This window comes from Gymnoscopelus braueri (genome assembly GCF_963280865.1).
Source record: "Gymnoscopelus braueri genome assembly, chromosome: 2".
Lineage (NCBI taxonomy): Eukaryota > Metazoa > Chordata > Actinopteri > Myctophiformes > Myctophidae > Gymnoscopelus > Gymnoscopelus braueri.
The window spans coordinates 48,463,296-48,485,655 of record NC_137604.1 but is presented as its reverse complement, the minus strand read 5'-3'; the positions used below and the strand labels follow the sequence as shown (position 1 = coordinate 48,485,655).

At 40.7% G+C, this 22,360-nt stretch overlaps 1 protein-coding gene across 1 annotated transcript; it reads right to left on the bottom strand.

Annotated features, from left to right (window-relative positions):
• Window positions 1-1,867: 1,867 nt before the first annotated feature.
• Window positions 1,868-10,940, bottom strand: LOC308095968 (high-affinity choline transporter 1-like; the record flags this gene model as incomplete). The annotated part of the gene is made up of 8 exons (XM_080443164.1): window positions 1,868-2,395; window positions 2,970-3,187; window positions 3,745-3,898; window positions 5,758-5,901; window positions 6,270-6,418; window positions 8,172-8,327; window positions 10,021-10,134; window positions 10,757-10,940. The coding sequence occupies 8 exons, from the start codon at window positions 10,938-10,940 to the stop codon at window positions 1,868-1,870; spliced, it is 1,647 nt and encodes a 548-aa protein (XP_080299290.1).
• Between the last annotated feature and the right edge of the window lie 11,420 nt (window positions 10,941-22,360).

Here is a 22,360-nt window from a genome sequence, read left to right as displayed (position 1 = left end):
ATGCATGGCAGACAGGGTCCCGAGGGAATATATTGGGAGAGATATCTTTATTTAAGCATGTGTACGTTTTAATGGGAAACTTTGCCAGTATTTATTGCAAATCATTTTCTTCTATTGTGAGAACATTTAGTGTTTTGTCTGATTTTCACATCCTGATCATAATAGAACAATAGGATTCACGTGAAATAGTGTGAATAGTATCTAAGCATATCCTTTATCGGCTGAGACTGATAGGGAACTAAAGTCACACTCAGCCAGAGCCCCACATCTGCTGCAAAAGCAGCACCTGAATGTACCCGCTCCTCTCTCTTCCTCACCTTATAGAAGTTGGAGGAGAAGACAGAGACAGACATCCCTGACAGCAGGCCAGAGAAAACATGACAGCAGTAGCTATGGCGGTAATCTCAATGATGGAGATGTAAGTTGGGGTGTGGTGTTTCAGGGCCAGGGGGAGAACAAAACATCGTTCTCACCGCTCATATGGAGACAGAGACCCATACAGTGTCAGGTTCCAATCTGCACCACAGAAGAACATATGTCATGGAAATGTCTTTCAAGAGTCACATGAAATCATAGACTGGTTTAAAGTTAAAAAAAAAAAAAAAAAAAAACATATACTGATGGGAATCATCTTTGTGGTCAAAGACTATGGGAATTGTGTTACGATTTGAAACTTTGTAAAATGATTGAGAATAAATACCCTCCTCAGCTATGATGTTAAACGTCTCTGTTAAACTGTAGGCCTTATTTGACCTGTTATGTTGTTGGCAACAGCCCCAACCAGCACCAAGGGGATTCCCACTGAGACAATGACAAGAGCAGCATTGACACAGGTCAGCTGGGACTTGCTTGAGGAGGAGGTAGACAGTGTCCCCTGGTGGAATTACTGGAATCCAATACTACCCAGAGCCTGGAACAGGGAAGTGGACAGGGTGAAGTGAAGTACAACGTGATCCTGCATTAAAAGCGGGCATAACAATATGTGCATTAGAAAAGACTGTAGTGCTACTGTGTGCCAGCATGGACAACTAAAGAATTAATAACTTCCTCATTGCAGTTTTTTTATTGAGTTTTTCCATTTTAAAATACAGGACATACAGTAACACGCAAGAAACACAATACAACAAAATACAACAAGACAAATCCTAACATCTGCCCACCCACGCGCGCGTGCACGAGACCTGAGGGGAGAAGATTAGACTTCCATAAAAATGTTAAACAAAATTGGTGAAAATCAAATGGTGAAATTTACTAGATACTCATACAGCAATTGATAAAGTCAAATGAGGGTATAGATGAGTTTTATATACTGTAGATAATAGCCTTGAGTACTGCAAGAGACTACAAGCAAAAGTGCATGTAGAACTCTGCAAAAGGTTCCCTTAAGCATTACACTTATGGTTGGTTAGATTTCCTCTCACTATAATCCATGTACTGAGTGAACAGTAACTAAGATGGTGTGTGCCTGGCTAGGTCAAGAATAATCAAGAAGGTTTTATTTGTCACTATCCATACAGGTACAAGAAGCTAAATCCAATGTTGTGCTATCCACAATGTATTGTGCTACAACAACAATTGGAAAAAGAAAAAGAAAAAAGAAAAAAAAGAAATATGAAGAAGCCTTCAGCAGTATGTACATCAGCATAGCATAAAGGGCATTCTATTGAAATTCTATCAAATGTAAGTGTAATAAAGTTTTACTTATAGATACAATAGATTACATCAATGTATCAAACACAAATAAAAGTGCCAAAAGGGATGAAGGAGTTAATTCCAAAATGCTACTGTCCATGCTGCGGTGATTGAAATATCTTTAAAAAAAATAACATATGGTTAATGCTAAAATTTTGCATAGACCAAAAGCAAACTATAATCCAGACTCCAGAATGGCCTGTGACTCATCTCTCTGTTCATTCTCATCATTATCCTGTTTGACACGCTCTAGGACTTTTTTTTTCTTTACCTTGAGCAGGTCCCACCTCTCAGGTAGCAGGCCATGGTTGAACATGCAAGAAGCGAGGAAGGAGAAAAACAAGATGGCCACAAAGGTGGTGAGCATGCAGACAGTCCTGACAGGGGACTGCTGGACATAAACACCGTCCTTTAGCATGCAACCTGGAAGCGGGAGGATGACTGGAAGACCTAAAGCCTTCTCTCCAGTCAGAATTCTCATTGTCACCCCAACCAGGTAAGCCAGGGAAGCCCCATAACCATTTGACACACTGAAGAAGAGGACACAAACCAGTTGGGGGAAGAGGACTGTATAGGCCAAGTCTGCTCCAAGGATCCAGAGCACCAGAACGCTGTTGCTGTAGTAGAGGGTTAGAAGTGTGGCGGTTACGCCTATTACCACTACTGAGATACGGATCACCCACATCATCTCACGGTCTGATGCCTGGCACACAGGGCAAGGAGAGAAGAGAGAAAGAGAAATATTTACTTACACATCTGTACATTTTAAAGGGGCCTATTTTTAACACAAATAATTTTGTTCTATAATGAGGAGAATTTGAAGATCTGATGAAAAACATCTATTGCGTTCTGTGTGTCTAGTGGTTGTGCTAGATTAGAGAATCTTCACCAACCTATGTAAAATGCATCAAAATGTGTTGTTTTCATGTAATACTAATAATAAACTTTATTTGTATAGCACCTTTCAAGACATGAAATGCAGCTCAAAGTGCTTTACAGAGCAAGAATACAATTACAGAAAAAGTTATTTAACAATAAAGCAAAAAAGAAAAGCAAAAGCATAAAACATTAAAATAAAAGCAACAAAGGCAGTGAATCAGGCAAAACAGTGAGGACATGGATAACAACACAGATGAATTGATTTGTCCGATTTTCACGTCCTCCTCACAATAGAATGATAGGATATCGGCCAAGTATCTTGCATATTTATCATACCCTATCATATACAGGGAACTAAACTCACACTCAGCCAAAGCTGCTTCCTCTCTATGCCTCACCTGTTTCCTGAGGATGTTCTTATAGATGTTGGAGGAAAAGATAGATGTCCCTGACAGCAGGCCAGAGTCTGCAGAAGACATGACAGCTGCAGCTACAGCACCAATCCCAATTATGGAGATGTAGGATGGGGTGAGGTGTTGCAGGGCCAGGGGGAGAACAAAACTCTCTTCTCCCCGCTCATATGGAGACAGAGGCCCATACCGTGTCAAGTTCCAGTCTGCACCACAGAGGAACAAGAGTCACATGAACCATGGTATAGACTGGTTTGGAGTTTACATTTCTGTCTAAAATGTACACGTTCACAGACGTGTATTCAGTTTGATTTGTGGAAAAAGAAAGAAAGAAAGGCTAAAAACAGCAGAGAAACAATCCCCTTGCAATACAGTAATTTTCAGATTTTCTTTCCCCTGTCCCCTGGCGGAGACAATAAACATCCTCAGCCATGATGTTCAAAGTCTCTGTTAAAGGGATAGTTCACAAAATGTTTTATTTTCTATAAATTACACACCCCATGAAGCCTTGAATTCATGGAGATTTTTTTGTTTTTGTCGCATTCCTAAGCCAATACCGGCGTCTCCGTTGGAAGACTCAATGGAGACTCTTTGAGTCTCTTACCGAAAACTCGCCAATCAAATTATTGCCTCAGGAATGAGACAAAAACAAAAAAAAACTCCATGCATTCAAGGCTCCATGGGGTGTGTAATTGATAGAAAATAAGTCATTTTGGGGGTGAACAATCTCTTTAAAATCAGGCCTTATTGATCTGTTTCTTACCTGTGGATGCTGCAACAGCCCCAACCAGCACAGAAGGGATTCCAACTATGACAATGACAAGAGCAGCAATGAAGCAGGTCAGCTGGGCCTTGGTTGAAGAGGAGGCAGACAGCGTCCTCTGGTGGAAGGATTGGAATCCCATACTGCCCAGGCCCTGGCACAGGAAAGAGGGTAATAACATTAATTGTGGGTGTTGCCGAGTATGATTTCATGCTGAACACTTAAATGAAACATACCTAGAATTCATTTTATGTGATTGTATGCATGCCCATTTGTGTGTATTTTTTATTAATTGTTAACTGAAAGGCTTATTTCCATTGTGGTCCTTTCAAAGATGGTTCAATACACAACAGTAATATATAAAAGTGATACATCTAGATGATGTTACAATTAGGGCATAGTTATGAATAGGTCCTGCTATCATTCAGCCAATTTTTGGTGAAGATTTAAAATTGTCCTTTGAGACCATGGATTTAAGACTTTTAGGAAGCCCATTCCACATGATAGCTGCTTAGAATAAGAACATGCTCTTGCCCTTAAGGCTTACAGCTGTTACATTTGCATGGTACAAAGTCTGTAGAGGTCCCTCTGGCTCCCTGACCTTCACAAAATAGCTGACTAGATACTTGGGATCATTGTTCATTGATCACTGTTCGCAATCCTGTGAACCATACACATTTTTATGTGAGATACTCTCTCCTCGACTCGAAACCACTTTAGGCTAAGAAAGTGGGCAGGGAGAAGATGAGTTCTGGGATGTAGTTTAAGGATTAATCTAATCCATTTTGTTTTAGAGGTCTGTAGCTTTGTTTTGAGGATATTAGGGGTGCTATAATACCAGGAAGTGCAGGCAGAGTCAAAATGACATTGAACTAATGCTGATGCTAGTATTTTCAGGGATCTTTGATCTACGTGACTTTACTTTTTGATTAACCTTTTCTATGACTTTCATTGCCATGTCCTCTCCCGATAATTTGTTGTCTAATATGCAACCTAAATATATGACTGCCTCCCTGGCTGTGACTTCATAGTTGCCTTCAAGCCTCATGTGGATTCTGGATGTGGTAAAGCCCATCAGTGCATGTACTTTTATCACAACCTTTGAAGTTTTAATGTGACCCAAGATCTTCATGAAAATGTTTTATAGGGATGAAACATTAGGCTGATTTTGTAGTTTGTCTTCCAGTTCAGGTTAAACACAGCAGGGTAAAAACATAGGAGCTGCCGCTGCTTACGACGGGGATGTACAGTATATGGAACGCAGTTTCAGCTTACATTAGCTAATCAAATTAATGATAGGTGTTAGATATAGGTTTGTCAATGTGTGTTGACTTTATTGTTGACTTCTTGCTGATTTTGTTGACACCCTTGGCTCTGGGCACACCTAAATCTAACACTCCCATTAGCTGCTGCTGCTGTGTTTCTTAGCCTGCCATGTTTTTTACTGTGCTGGAGTTTTTAACATGAACTAGAAAACAAACTACAAAAACATCCTAGGACTAGGGTTTCATGCCCCTTTAATTACAGTCATCACATTTGCTTTTGTCAGCTGGTGCCCTCAAACACTATAAAACAATTGCATGGTATTATCAGAGTTTGCGAGAGAGATTGCAGCAAAATTGCAGGCACAACCCTTACATGGTCAGGCCATTGAAGAAGGCCCATTCAATCCTGTCTAATCCTAGCCACCCTTTGTCATATGAGTTGAAGTTGATTCTGTCTGGCTGTAAATAATGCAATGTGATTCTATCATTGATTTTATCATAACAAATCCAACGGTGGATCATCAGTCCCTGTGTATTTGAAAATATCTGATCTAGCGCTTGACCGAGTAAACATCATCCAAGTTGATGTTTATTCGGTCAAATGCTGTGAATGTTGAACGATACAACATTAATCCAGGTCTTGAGAAGAAAGAAGAACATCGTAGCGTCATTTAAACCTAACACTGAGAATAATGCTAAAATACAGTTTGAACCAGGTATTTTACTAGATGAACTTTCTTCACCTCACCAGCAGTAAGAAGTCATCAATCCACTTCCAGGCTTGGTCCAGCTGCAAAGTGCCTATCCAGGGTGCCTGGAAAGTCTGGTTAAACGCTGTCTGTACTATGCCTATGGATACGGGGTTGGTCAGAAGAAACGGGACACACAACCACTGGACAGAAAGATATAAAGGACACCACGATGAGAATGACACGCAACAAAATACAAAACATTGCAATTTAAATGTCAATTATTCTATTGGAAGCCGTGCTCCTCTCAATGAGGTGATGTGTGTGGGGCTAATGTCTTTCATTGAAATATTTTAAAAGATTCCTCATACTCTAACACAAGGAGAATACAGTATTATGCTTCTTTTTTGTGTCCACAATTGACGATTTCAGCATGCATAAAAGAATCGTGATCTAATCCAATAAAATCTTTGACAGTACAAAACATGAGCATTTAAAAAAGGTTTAATAGATTGAAAGATGAACTCCAGTTGACTGGGTTACGTTTGTACATACTGACATAGTTACTCACCATACAGACAAATACTAGTGACATCTGGATAACATCAGTGTAGGCCACAGAATAAAGGCCTCCTAACAATGTGTAGATGACAGCGATTGCTGAGGAGATCCATATAGAGTAAGAGAAAGGCAAGTCCAGAATTACACTCATGGTTGCCCCTGTAACGATAATAGAGAAGGACAGCTTGTATGTGAGACTTTGTTACATATTTGTGTTCTATGTAAGGCCGGGTTCCATTTATTTCATTATTTAATGTTGCATTGCTATTAGATTAGAGTTCTATTGTAATTTGCATTTGGGTGTTGGATAGGTTAGATAGAGGTTCAAGTTCAAAAGCAAGGATAGGTTTAGTTTGATGTATTTGTTTAATTGCTTTGCGCCAGGGCTTATTTTCTCTTGTGTTAAAATGTATTCATTGTATGTGAAATTATTCAAAACTAAAAAAATATATAAATAAAAAAAATTCAATAAAAACAACTTCACTTTCCAACCCATATGTGACAATCTGTTATTCCTAGAGTATCATATCAAATCAAATCAAGCTTTATTTATATAGCACATTTACAAACAGGCAAGCTGAACCAAAGTGCTGTACAGGCGAATTCAAAAACATCAATGCAAAAACAACAGAGCAAGTTCACAAAACAAGAGTAGGGAATAACGGATTGTTACATGCGGGTTGGAAACTGCTCACTTATCCCCAGTTCTTTAATTATTGGTCTTTAAATATAATTATTTTGCTGGAAGGATTCTGGCCCTTTTTAAAAAAAAAAAATTATCCTGCGATTTTTGTAACCCATTTTTTTCACCCGGTGCCAATTTCCTAAATGATCCTGGGCGCTACACCAGCCCTACACCAGTCCCCCACAGCCTGGGGAGGCCAGGGCCGAGCTCATGCTTCCTTCAATGCATGAGAGCCAACTGACCTTCTTGTCACCTGACAGGGGGGAGTTTCCCCGGTTGGACGTTATTCCAACCAGTTCCCTTCCCCTCCATCAGGCGCCCTGGCTGTCATGGGGGAGGCGGTATAGCGACCAGGATTACTACATGTTTTTGTGAGGGTATTAACTACCCGCTAGGAGACACGGGGAGAACATGCAAACTCCACACAGGATTCTGGCCCTTTAGTGAAAACGTGGCTTAAGACATGGTAATCATTACCATAACCACACACATACCAGGTATTGTTTAACTTCAACTTGAATTATTCTACTTAAAATGGTTTATTGGTGATCCTTACAAATTGCATTGTTTGTTTTTAATGTCAATAATCAAAGTAGCTATTCTTCTTCATAATAAAATGTTTTTAAGTGATAGACTGTAGTTATAGCAGTGACTGAGACAACAGACTGAAAAACAATGCTGTATAACTGAATGCGCATGAGCCCACATGCGTGTCCGTCCGCATGCCCACATCAAGTCCCTTTTTGACCAATGCGGCCCACACCTCAAAATGAGTTCGACACCCCTGCCATAGACAAAAGAATTGTAACAGACGTTTAAAAGTAAATGGTCTGCATTTCTATACCACCTTTATGGAACCACGCTTTCACACACCAACAGTGGAGACAACCATGTAAGGTACCAACCTGCTCATCTGGAACAGTTAGTGTTTTGCTCAAGGGTACTTTGACATGAAGCCAGGAGGAACCAGTGATCTGCACCGGCCACTCTACCTCCTGAGCTATTGCTGCCCGAATGTGACATGACACAAGAAAAACAGCGACAGTGGAGGCACCCATGCAAGGTATTGACCCGATACCTGAGATGTCTATATTGTAAATGGGCAATTGTTCACTAAATTAAATTATAATTCATGCAGGGTTTGACAACTGTGATGACTTTTAGGTTACCATGAAGATAGGCCAGTGAAATTAATCTCTGTCCAAACCAGTTTTATTTTGTCTTTACCTAAACCAGATAGAGTGCAGGCAACCCACAGCACATCAATTAGCAGGGTAGGGAGTACCAGGGCACCAGTGAATACTGCTCCATATTTCCTCTGAAACGGGTCCATCATAGTAATATACTTCTTGCTCCTCATTGGCTTGGCAAAGAATAGGCCACCTAGATTATGAAGAAATAATCATTACTTTACAATGAGTTAGTCATTTGTTGTGTATGTCATCTACTGTTTGCATTACGCATGCGTGCGTGCGTGCGTGCGTGCGTGCGTGCGTGCGTGCGTGCGTGCGTGCGTGCGTGCGTGTTACAAAAGAGGAAAAAGTCATACTGGAAAAACTGCACTTCATAATTACCCTCTCTTTCTGTTACACATTTTACCTGAGTGAGAAAATCCTTTTACAACTGTCAAGATACACTTGTGTACTTAGATCAGTGGTTTTCAACCTTTTTCATATCAAGGTCCATTATTTATTGGGCATTTGAGCCATGGACCACCGTTTGATGAGATTATTACAATAATTTAACTCTTGAGAGCGTAACATTTCATTTTACGCTCTCAAGAGTTAAAGATCTACCTAATAAGGGTCCATTTGGTTACCAACTCTCCATCATTTAGCTGGGGACCACCTGGAACCCCCTCAAGGACCACTGGTTGAGAACCACTGACTTAGATGACCCAAACATAAAGTTGATGTGTATCAAGAGGACCCAGTTTATCTGTTATGTATTATTAGTGTGGCAACCAGACTATAGTACTCTACCTACTTTATTTATTCTAGATATTATTTTGTCGCGCTACTCCTCCCACAGTTTTTTCCCCCCAATTTCGTGCCATATGTCAAAATGACCGGCTTCATCGGGAATCACAGGCTTGTACTTTGCTAAGACATTGGTTACATAGTTTAATTGATATTGATTTATTAGTGCATTAAATTTCCCCATCCACTTTAATGGGAAAATGAAAAAACTCAAATTCAAGTATTTATTTCTCAGAAACCGTAAGGGCTAGAGTTACAAGACTTGGAGGAGAGGTTCATAATTTAGTGCGAAATTATTTAAAAATATATTATATCATTCGGCCACATGGTGGCGCTATAAAAGCCCACTTTACGTTTTGGCCTATAACTCTTGAATAAAAGAGAGAATACAAATCTTTTTCCCCCTAGATTCCTTGGGTCATGACGCACTCCCTATATAGGCCACGCCCATTTGCGTCTGGATAGATTTTCCGCCATTTAGATTTTTTTTCAAAACACACTTTTAACTCCTTTTCCCACATATTTTGTCCAAATCTCACAAAAATCGGTACACATGATCTCTGGACCCATGCGATAAACACCTCCAAGCGGAATTTTGATAGTCCATACCGTTCGTCCGTAATCGGCTTCCAAATTTAGTGGGAGGGGCCTGTTTTACAAAAAACGCCAAAAATCACGAACAGAACGTCCGGTCCATCCCAAATTTGAATCACATGTCAATGGTGGTTCACTCAACGAATCCCCATAAGCATTTCCACTTTGATCCATAGGGGGTGCCACAAATGCACCAAATGTAACCACTTGATGCAAAAAACATGATTTTTGGGGGGATCAATCCTCTCAAAATGAAATGCAAGTCATCTCAGGAGTGAAGTGACAACGTAATTGCCCCGTCACATTTATGGGAGGGGCCTATTTCCTAAAATCAAAACCGCACGTATCATGAGCGTGGGATCCGATTGGCACCGAATGGCACGTCGCGCTGCCTCCGACGGTATTCCTCCCGCCATATTCCTCGCACCCCGGCGGCCGCGACCAGCGTCGGCGCAACCACACTTTGCAATTTCCCAGAATTGCGACGCGTCTAGTTTACTTACCAATTACAAAGGATACAGCATACTGTACAGGCATAAGAGCCCATATTAACCCCATTGTAGGACTGTACACAGCCTCCGCCACTCCAAGGACGAAACCACCTCCAACCCATGTAGCTGCAGAAGTCAGTGTGGAAAAATGGTTGATCTGATATGCTCTATATCTTTTTATTTCCTAAATTATACAGTAACCAGCATTAAAAAAAAAAGATACAAACATACATTTCCGGCATGTCCCCAATATATTCCATCCTTCTCACATGAGTACTGTACCTACCCACACCCACACCCATCCATAGATACCCAAGAGAATTAGATTAGAACGTATATGCTACAATGTACAATGTATAAAGTCACATTACAAATTGGCTGTCATGAAAGTGTTGCTGAAATTAAACAGCCTAAAAATTTAGTCTACATTGTGGAATAAGCTGTTGAAACATGTTATATATCTGCGGCAGCTCACAACGTTTACCTTTAACATACTTTCTGTAGCATGCTGCCAGTAGTTGACCATAGCGTCAACACATAATTGCTATGTCCTCAGCTCCAGCTGTAGACCTGTGTTGCATGGTCTTCCCTCTCTGCCCTAAGTCTGCCCTCTCTTTCCTGTCTCTCTGTTCCATCTAAATTCACACCCCTATGACCATGTAACAATATGCACAATATGCACTGACCAGTTATTTTTTATTTTATTTTGCAGGTATGTAGAAATTGTGCAGCCTGTTTGCCAGCTTACCAGTCATGGTGAACATTCCCACTATCAGGTTGATATCCCTGCCTCCGAGGAGAGCCACTTCTGTCCTGTCCCCCTGGAAATTCTTCTCAGCCCTCCTGGACTTTTGGGCAGCCCAGATTCCTGTCCCCAGAATTAGTAGATAGAACAATATCACCACAACCAGACCGGGGATGTTCAGAGCCATGATGGGCCCCATCCACTGACAATCAACAGAATGACTGACAGGTCTGGTAACAGGACGCTACATTAGGGTTGAACTTTAGCTCCTCCATTGATTTACTTGTTGCATTGGTAACATACGCTGTTTACCAGGTTATATATTAACATGGGAATAAATACACACATGGATATGTGTATTTGGATAAGTTGCCACTGTCTTTTGTCTCTTTAGTTTTTAGGGAGGCCGTGGCCAGCATTACTGTATCTAGTTCCAAGCTGAAGTCATACAGTAGGTCTCTGTGTGACCTAGCCTACTGAGAGTAGTGGTGACTTGTTACTGTGGTAGAGGTGATGTATGGTGGTGTATTAGGCAACTTCCGCTCTCTATTCGTCACAGCAGGGCAGATGTCCTGGAATAGCACAGAGAGCATTTAGCATAATAGTGTTAGAGCAACTAACCAAATAGAAAATAAGTACACAATTTGGCAATGCTATTACTGAAAAAGCAGAGTACATAGCAAGGCGGAGGAGGTTTACTACTATGTCACAATATAGCTTGTCGTCTCCCTGCCTGTCTGCATCACCAGAGATGAAGTTCAGCAACGACATGAGATCAAGCGGGAGTTCATCTGATGGCTTTGACTCACTCATTGTCTGCTGAATTGTAACTCGAAGGAGCAGGGCCACATCCTCATACTTGTTTTTGGACTCTAGCTTACAGTATATGCATACTGTAGGTCACTACATCTGTGACAGGTTTGACACTGAATGGCAACCTTTTGATGCCTGGTCTTACCTTGGTAAAGGCGATACTTGCATGATTCAATATTGTGGTTCTCAGGTTTGGCCTTTGGCTTCTCACTTCTGTACTCAGGATTGGGACACCATTTCTGTCCAACTCTTGGGTGTAGAGTAGAGAGCATTGGTTCCCAAAGTGGGGTCCGGGGGTCCTTGGGGGGGTTCCAGCAAAAGTTGATGTAGCATCACAATCCTTTTAACCACTTTATCCATTTATCCACAGCTATATCAATTTGGGGGTCCTGCACGAAAAAGAGAGAAGATGTAAGGTGCAAGCTGCACAACCTTGTTCTGCAACAAGGAATGCTTTCATGTGTGCAGCGATTCTTCTCTGTATCAGAGACATGATTGATGACTGGCCTGTAGCTCAGGCTGTATCTATCAGATTGATTGGCATGCTTCAGGCTGAATGACTTGCAAAAACACTGATGGAAATCTTTTGCAATATATCCTCTTCTTGCACCAGCATGTGATGTAGACGAGTGGTTCTCAAACTTTTTCATGTCAAAATGACACATATTAGCCCGCGGACCCCCATTTGAAAAGATATGCCATATAAGAGAAGATTCCCCCATAAATAAGAGAAGATTCTTACGGCTATAGCAGTGATTCTCAACCATTTTAATTTCAAGGACCCCCAGCATTTGATATGCATTAGACTCACGTACGGACCCGAATTTGATACCATTTTGATCTCTGGGACCCCCCAATCTACACTGTAGTATGTATGATCAGTGTTAATTTAACTCTGAGAGCGTACACATGGAACCAAATGGACCCTATACGCTCTCGGAATTACAGACACATAAGGGTCCATTTGGTTCCTAACTATCAATCATTTGGCTGGGGACCCCCTGGAACCCCCTCAAGGCCCCCCTTGTCTACATGTAGACATGTAGACTTGATGTAGAACTCATGAAGTACTCATGATGCTTATTAACAATAATAATAACACATTATAAGCATTTATAATGACTTATACTTATAAGGTATTATAATACTTCATAATTGCTGGACAATCACACATTTGTTTTGGTAAGGATTGTAGTTTATAATAATTACACAATAGACATATAGTTGTAATATAGTTCCCTGAATCTCTAGAAGTGGCGTCATTGAGTGCAATTTAAGTGACCCTAACTGGAACCCCCCCAAGGACCCCCGGACCCCACTTTGGGAACCAATGCTCTCTACTCTACACCCAAGAGTTGGACAGAAATGGTGTCCCAATCCTGAGTACAAAAGTGAGAAGCCAAAAGGCCAAACCTGAGAACCACAATATTGAATCATGCAAGTATCGCCTTTACCAAGGTAAGACCAGGCATCAAAAGGTTGCCATTCAGTGTCAAACCTGTCACAGATGTAGTGACCTACAGTATGCATATACTGTAAGCTAGAGTCCAAAAACAAGTATGAGGATGTGGCCCTGCTCCTTCGAGTTACAATTCAGCAGACAATGAGTGAGTCAAAGCCATCAGATGAACTCCCGCTTGATCTCATGTCGTTGCTGAACTTCATCTCTGGTGATGCAGACAGGCAGGGAGACGACAAGCTATATTGTGACATAGTAGTAACCCTCCTCCGCCTTGCTATGTACTCTGCTTTTTCAGTAATAGCATTGCCAAATTGTGTACTTATTTTCTATTTGGTTAGTTGCTCTAACACTATTATGCTAAATGCTCTCTGTGCTATTCCAGGACATCTGCCCTGCTGTGACGAATAGAGAGCGGAAGTTGCCTAATACACCCCCATACATCACCTCTACCACAGTAACAAGTCACCACTACTCTCAGTAGGCTAGGTCACACAGAGACCTACTGTATGACTTCAGCTTGGAACTAGATACAGTAATGCTGGCCACGGCCTCCCTAAAAACTAAAGAGACAAGAGACAGTGGCAACTTATCGTGAATCGTAGCAGAAAAAACAGTTAAGCCTAAGAGTGAAACACAGGATAACTACAAGCAAGAGTAAAGTGATAAAATAAAATAAAATAGAGACTAAAATAAATAGATGGAAGGCGGTTTGTGATGGAGTGATGGAAGGCGGTTCGCATTAACATCAGTGTGAACACAAAGCGCTTCAGGTTCACTTTGCCTTTTGCCACTTTTAGCCCTTGGCCAGTGGTTCCCAATGGCCAGTGGTTCCAAAACTTTTTAGCTCAAGATATTGAGAAATGTGATGTCTCCCCGGGACCCAAACTAGTGAAAATAGCCGATATAGATTGGCTATTTTCACTACTTCTTAAAAGTTTGTTTGATCGTTTCCACCTAATTTATGGAATTTCTTTGATTATTTTGTATTTACCTATTTATTTACTTGAATTTGTTTGGAATTTGTGTTAAATTTATGAAAATGTGTGAATTTGGTGGTGATATTTTGGAAAATCTTTTGAAATAATGATTAAATATAAAATGTAGGATATTTACTTGCAAGCTGGAATGGATGAAAACAAAAGGGGAAAGCCTTCTTGATTCATGCAGCAATTTCTACAGGCTGGTTTGGAAAGGTGGAACATGGTAAATGGTCTGAATCTACGTATATAGCAAATTTCTAGTCAACTTCTGTAGACCGGACCCAAAGCGCTTTACAATGTATCAGAACTATGAAGATGGGGAACAGTGCTTACCCTGATGGTCATGTAGCCGACGTAGGCATCCTCTGAGCCCTCCATTAAGACCAACGGGATGTGTCTGGCGTTCTCGATCACCACCATGTCAGTGACATTACCAGGAGCTATGAGGCAAAACATCAGTATCAACACAAACTGGTATCCTCTTACAGAGACAGTGGTTGGCCATGTACTTTGCTGTAGATGTTTACCTGCTCCAATCATGTTGATGGGGGAGTTTATAAAGATCCACTCAGCTCTATAGATGCCAGAGTGGACAAAGATCACTCTATCAGAGTGAGTCTCTTGTACCATTTCCAGAGCATCCTCAATGGTGTCGTAGTACTGCAAGACAAATGCACACACAATTTCAGGCCATAGATAAACCTGCATCTCATTTATGGAAATTAGGGCTGCAGGGCAAATAATTTACAAAAGAAATTCTAATGTGCAAATCACACATGGTTGTAATCTGATTTACAGGGGGAACAAACAATGGAACAGTGGAGTACAACTTGTAAGGAGGCCCAAACCCAAACGGGTAATACACGGTTAAAATTATTGCAATATAATTGGCTGTTGAGAGTGTACAGTATATCACACCAGAAAAACTAAATAAATGTAATGTTAATATTCCAGATATTTTTACCAGCTGTGAAGAAGATAAAGGTACACCGTTTCATTGTTTGTGGTCATGCCCAAGAGTGATGGAGTTCTGGGGGACGTTAGGCAGAAGGTACAGAAGATGTTATTGATTAATTTTGAGCTGGACCCAAAACCTTTTCTACTAGGACTGTATCCAGTGGGCCACTAATAAAACGTAGTGAGCAAACCATTTTAGATATTTGTTTATTACAAGCAAAAAGGGTTATCGCTTTATCATGGAAGAATATGGGCAAACCAAGCATTGCTACTGTAAGTGGTTTAAAGAGTTAACTATATATATGCCTTCCTTTGGAAGAAATTACTTATACTCTTAAAGACAAACAAGAACTGTTCCTAAAATATGGGGTCGATTTATTCAGTATGTCAAGGACAATGATCTATCTCATCATGATCTGGCGGAGACCAAGTTGGATAATTGTACCTCCTGTAGATGTATAATGGTCATATGGCCATTTGAACTCGGATGGGGATATTAGATCAAGTGCCCTCGTTGTCTTGTATGAATTGTCTGTATTTCGTTGTTTTTTTCTGCATTTTTCTTTTGTCAGTTTCTGTTTTGTTATTTGTGTCATTTTGTATATTGTTTATATAAAAATCAATAAATATATTGGTGAAAAAAAAATGTTTGCAAATGTATTTCCCGAAAATAGCAGATCTGCCAGATCTACAAAGCGTTGCATTGCGTTGCACGTTTGTACACCGGCTATTTTCAATTTTGGTTTCCACTCAACAGCAACAGTATATAATGATGGACTGAACAAGTGTTGTAAATGACCTGAAGAACATCCACAAGGGATCGAAACGTTGTCTCCCTAATTAAGTTTTTTTACCTTAGCTCAGTGTGCAGGTTCTACCTTTAATTTAGAACATGTCACACAACACCACAAGGAAAGCCAACTTCTTACAACACCTCACTCAATGACAGTGTTACTCCATATGGCAATAAGATTTATTTCCCCCATATCATGCAGCCCTAATGGAAACACAGCTGGCAAACGCAAGCAAATGTTTGTGTTGACTGCAAGAAAATATTAAAAAATGCACAGATTAATTCTGAGGTACTGCCTGGTATGAATTTATATGACTTACCAGCATATTATCTCTGCCTTTGTACCTGCCAGGGTTATTTGTAGCAATGCACTGCAAAGCCTGGTTTCACATGAACACCGTTGTACTACAACACAAAACACACACAATTTACAAGTATAATTAACATTAGGATTAACATTAAACCATATGAGGGGCCACTGACAAGCTGCTGGAAGCTCTCCTTCCAAGGATTTGGGTGTTCGTGCTCCTCAGGGCTGACCTGATAGATCCTACCCGGCTCGGGGTGCATCATGGGACGCGTGTACTCAAACACCTCCATGTACAGACGCTTCCTATTATAGAAAATAAAAACATAATATAAAGCACACAAGCATTACATGCACCTTTTGTTTCATGGCTGAAAGCCAAAGGCCGGAGCCCGGAGGCTTTCAGGGGTTTTCGAACCCCTTGCTGGACACTGACCATAGTATGGGGTCATTAGCTAGCTGGCTAAATCTCTTGCACACACAGGCTGCCTGACAGAGGTCCTGCTCCAGCAGGTAGTAGGAGAAGATCTTCAACACCACCTCATCAGGAAGTTTCTGCTGTAGGTACTGCTCTGCTGGGGCTGCTGCACACACACACACACACACACACACCAAAGATACACGAGAGTTAGCCTCTGTGCCAGATCCCCATGCTTCCAAGTATAGAGAGTATGCACATGCGTCCCCCTCATCTAAACTGAGTGGCAAAACATTGAGCAGCATGGAGCGTTGGAGTCTGGAAGCGCTCGTTGGAAATCACTCAACGGTCCTGCGTACCACCTGTTTCCACCTGCAGCAGGACGTTGCGCTATAGAAAACGAGCGCTTCCAAACTTCCAAACCAAACCAATTATCACAATTTATTGACAGAAAGTATCTCATAACATGTCTACGGTGGATTTTTATGAAACAAAGACTTTGCAGATAGAAAGAGGACAATTCAAGCTTTCAGTACTGCTGCAATGTTGGTGAGTTTAACATAGTTTAATACAATCAGATAGGACCTTTCTGTTTGGATGTATGGGCTGTCAAGGCCAGAAAGTAGTTTTTTACCACTCAGTAGGCCTTCCCGCATAACTTCCGGGTATGATGATGTCACGCGCATAGCCTCTATATCAGGCTATGATTAAAGAGCCTTCGAGTAACTGAGTGTAACAGGACTGCTAGCATAGTGCAAACAACACATCAACTAAAACAACATTACGTTGACGCGTTGCAGTGAACTTCAAATATATCAGGCTATGATTAAAGTTTAATCATTAAAACTGATCCTGGTAATAGCCTGTTGACAATCGTCATTTTTGGCAATATTGCCTCTAGCAGTGCATACAGTCAAATCTACACCAATGAGTCTGACTCAATTAATTTAACATTAAAGCAAAACAACTGAGGCAAAGTCTTTCCAGCCAGGTAGGCTTAGGCTACATTGGGTACAGTTACAGTAACACTCACCTGGCAGCTCATGGAGGCTCTCAGTCTCGCCAGACAACTTGGCTCCACCGGACTCCTCCAAAGCCATCTCTGTTGCTACTAGGGATGGGCAATATTATCGATATCACGATATATCGCGATATTTTATTTCGCGATACTGTATCGCGATACTGTATACTGTATCGCGATTAAAAAAAAAAGATACAGGCTTTATGAAAAACATTCAAAGAACCTATCACAGATCTGCAGCTACTCAATATGTAGTGTATATATAAACAATATATAGTTGTGATATATGTATATATCGCAATATATCGCAATATATCGCAATATATCGCAATATATCCCAATATCGTGATACGACCCAAGTATCGTGATGCGTATCGCAATATAATCGTATCGTGACCCAAGTATCGTGATACGTATCGTATCGTGAGATTGTTGCCAATACCCATCCCTAGTTGCTACTGCAGCTTCCTTCTCATCTGGGAGAGGAAAGGGAAAAGGCCATACGTCTAGTGCATTGGTTCTCACACTTCTTAATTCCAAGGACCCCCATAACTCTGATATGTACAATTGACCTGCGTAAGGTCAGAGTTACAGACCTGACCTGTACAACGTTCAATTTGGGCCCCCTCATGGAACTCTAGAACAATTGGTTCTCAAAGTAACGGATCCAGGGGATCCTTGAAGGGGTTCCAGGGGGTCACCACTCCCCAGCCAAGTGATTGATAGTTAGGAACCAAATGGACCCTTATGTGTCAGTAACTTAAGAGTGTACAAATGGAACCAAATGGACCCTAATCTTATTTTCAACTCTCTATGACCCTAACGGGTCCATTTGGTTCCATTTATACACTCAAGTTAAATTAACAAAGATGATGCTACAGTGTAGATCGGGGGTCCCAGACATCAAAATTGTATCAAATAGGGGTCCGTGGCATAATGCATGTAAAAAATGGGGGTCCTTCACTGCTATAACTTTTAACATCTTCTCTTATGGGGGTCCCTGGCATATCTTTTCAAAATGGTGGTCCGAGGGCTAGTATGTGTCAATTGGTCCTTGATAGGGCCTAGAAGACCCTAGGACCCCCTGGACCCCACTTTGTGAACCACTGTCCTCCAAACGGTGTGCCATGAGATAAGTCAGTGCCACACATTATACAACTAGACAAAGTTATGAATTATCTTTTATTTTACTTTTATAGTCTTCCCTTTGAAAACATTTTAACCACTTCCAACCCGGCATTATTTATTTAGCATAATATGCTATTACAGCCAGGGGAATATCTTAAATAGTATGTTTACATTGTGATGCATGAGCTTGCTGTGAGCTTGTTGTATATGTAGTGGTGTCAATTTGCTTACATAACACATCAGCAAAGTATGCAATAATTTGAGAATTATACGTTACCCTTTTGTTTTGATGCCTCTTGGATACAAAAAGTTTGAAAACCACTGATCTATTTAGCCCTAGAATGTCTGTGATCTTACATACATTTCAAGTATTCCAAATACACAGTCATAGATCTCTCTCGGTCCCCCACTGTGTAGTGCCCATCTGCGCGGCCATAACAGTGCTCTAAACTCCGTCTGTACTCACCCAATAATTAATTCCTAAGACGTGTAGTCATATTTTGTCCTCTAGTTTCATATCCATGTGAAAGTTCTGCCAGAAAACGTGTGTTTAGTCAAATATCTCCACTTTTTCACGAGCTGCACACGGACGTGTTTCTGTACGACGCGAGGGGCCAGGAATGATTGCAGCACTGAATATACGTAACTTCCTTTAGGACGCACAAATGTTTGGGAGACACAATTGGCAGGTGATGATTCATTACCCCGCAGCAATCACAAGCACCTGTCAATTGTGTCTCCCAAACATTTGTGCGTCCTAAAGGAAGTTACGTATATTCAGTGCTGCAATCATTCCTGGCCCCTCGCGTCGTACAGAAACACGTCCGTGTGCAGCTCGTGAAAAAGTGGAGATATTTGACTAAACACACGTTTTCTGGCAGAACTTTCACATGGATATGAAACTAGAGGACAAAATATGACTACACGTCTTAGGAATTAATTATTGGGTGAGTACAGACGGAGTTTAGAGCACTGTTATGGCCGCGCAGATGGGCACTACACAGTGGGGGACCGAGAGAGATCTATGACTGTGTATTTGGAATACTTGAAATGTATGTAAAATCACAGACATTCTAGGGCTATGATCTATTCAGAACTAATTGTTCACCTGTTGATAATTAAATGTGATTGCAGGTCTCTCTCTCTCTAGAAAACAATGTTGCATGATGCCACTGATTTATCTTTTGGGTTTTCTCTTTCCAAACATGTAAGAGCAGAGCAGAGACAAGACCTAAAACATTTATTTTAATCCACAGCAGCCTAACTCGTAGCTCATCACTTGAAACCAAAACAAAGAGTTGTTTCCATGTTGAGAAACTTCCCGTGCGTGCTGCCACCTACTGGTCGAAAAATATATCTACATCCCAGTCACACAGTAGAAGGAAGCAAGCGGCTCTTCAGGACACACACACACACACACACACACACACACACGCACGCACGCACGCACGCACGCACCGCACGCACCGCACGCGCGCACACACACACACACACACACACACACACACACACACACACACACACACACACACACACACACACACACACACACACACACACACACACACACACACACACAGCGTTGTCTAGCTTTCCCTGACTTCAGTTTCTTTACCTGAATTTTCCACATACATGTTGGTAACAAATAACAATACTCATGATCTGTTTGCAACTCAATTTGCATTGATTGTCGTCATTCCCATACTTTATACAGTAGCCAATCAATAACTGAATGACTATCAACTTATTCCTGTTAGTAAAGAAATAGGAATAAATGAATTCATTTCTAAACAAAGTGTGTGTGTGTGTGTGTGTGTGTGTGTGTGTGTGTGTGTGTGTGTGTGTGTGTGTGTGTGTGTGTGTGTGTGTGTGTGTGTGTGTACTTACTGGGAGTGGGACAGTTCCCAATAGTGTAGTGGCAGATTATGTAATAAGACAATTTTCCAAACTGAAACACCACACTAATCACTACATAATATTGTATAAAGATAATTTACTGTTTGTTTGGAGCTGTAAAACGTCTGGTATATTTTTATTTTTATTTTTTTTTACTATTGACACATTTCTCCATTCTTCCCCTTTTCTCCCAATTTAGTCGTTATACCCTTTCCATGATTTACCATTGTGTAGTCCATTTCACAGCTGAACAGTGGTGGAACTCACATTTTTTTACTTAAGGGATAGATCACCCCCAAAATGCCTTTTTTTCTATCGATTAGTCACCCCATGAAGACTTGAATTCATGGATATGTTTTTGTCGCATTATAATTTGATGACCGGCAGTGGTTCCGGTAGGAGACAAAGAGTCTCCTTTGTGTCTCCTACCAGAACCGCTGCCTACCAGTCCTGGTCATCAAATTATTGGCTTAGGAATCCGACAAAACAAAAAAAATCTCCATGAATTCTCCATGGGGTAACTAATCGATTAACCTCGCATCACCAGTCTTTCCACCTCGGAGGAAACTAATCGATAGAACAAAAGTAATTATTTAGGTGAACTATCCCTTTAAGTAAAAGTATCAATCCCACAATGTAGAAACACTAAAAAAGTAAAAGTAAAAGTACAAGTAAAAGTCCGGTATAAAAAATGTAAAAGTGCAAAAGTATTGGCATCAAAATATAAAGTAGCAAAAGTAGAAAGTTCTCATCATGCAGAATGTCCCATTTAACAAGTTTTCACATATATACAAATCTTTTGAAAATAGCAGATCTACAAGCTCTTGTAGATCTGCTATTTTCAAATGGCCGAAATGGATACAGAGCTGAAGTGGTTAAAGTATGTTTATAATCAAAATCTATGAAGTAACTAGTAACTAAAGTTGTCAAATAATTGTAGTGGAATAAAAGTATAATATTTGCCTTTGAGATGTAGTGGAGTAGAAGCAAAAGTATTGAAAATGGGAATTACTCAAGTAAAGTAGAAAATACCTCAAAATTGTACTTAAGTACAATACTTGAGTAAATGTACTTAGTTACTCCACCACTGCTGCTGAGCCCTTCAGTTGTTCATGTGGGAGGGTGTAGACCACAGGTTCTCTAGCCTTTTTCCATATTGTATTAAAAATAAAGCAAACATTGGTAGCCTTGAATAGTATTCATTAGAAAATACAGTATATGGCCTACATCTATTGCCAGAACCTAAAAAAAGAAAATGTTTTTTTTGTAACATTGTTTTCTCACTCAACAGTAAACAAACTAACATACAGTAGTAAGTAAGTGTATACAGGATATCTTCACATTTCTAAAGTGACAATTTAAGGACCTTTAAGACCTTTTTAATACCAAATTTGCCAAATATTACCTAAGAAAGAGGCAAACGTGAAAATAACCTCAAGCTTGAGCTTGTAGTTTGGCTATTTTCACAATATTTATCTGTGGAACGGAGTCAAACTAAATCTAATGTCTCCAGTTCAAATTCTTTCTCCAATCTGAGCAAATAATCCAGTGTCAGCGAAGTGGTCCAGTAGATTCAAAATAGTTTTCTTTCTCTCCCGGTAAGGGTAATCCTGATCCTCCTCTGTGGTATCCAGGCATATCTTGGTTATTTGAGAATTTAGAACCAAGTAGTAAATGTTTTCCTCAACAGTTGGAACTTCTTCAGCACCCCTTATGGCACCGATCCTGCTCTCTGCAAGCCGTACACAGGGGCCCTGTCGCAACCCATAAAAATGGGTCCACGACCCACAAATGGGTCCCAGCCGACTGTTTGGGAAACACTGCTCTACGCC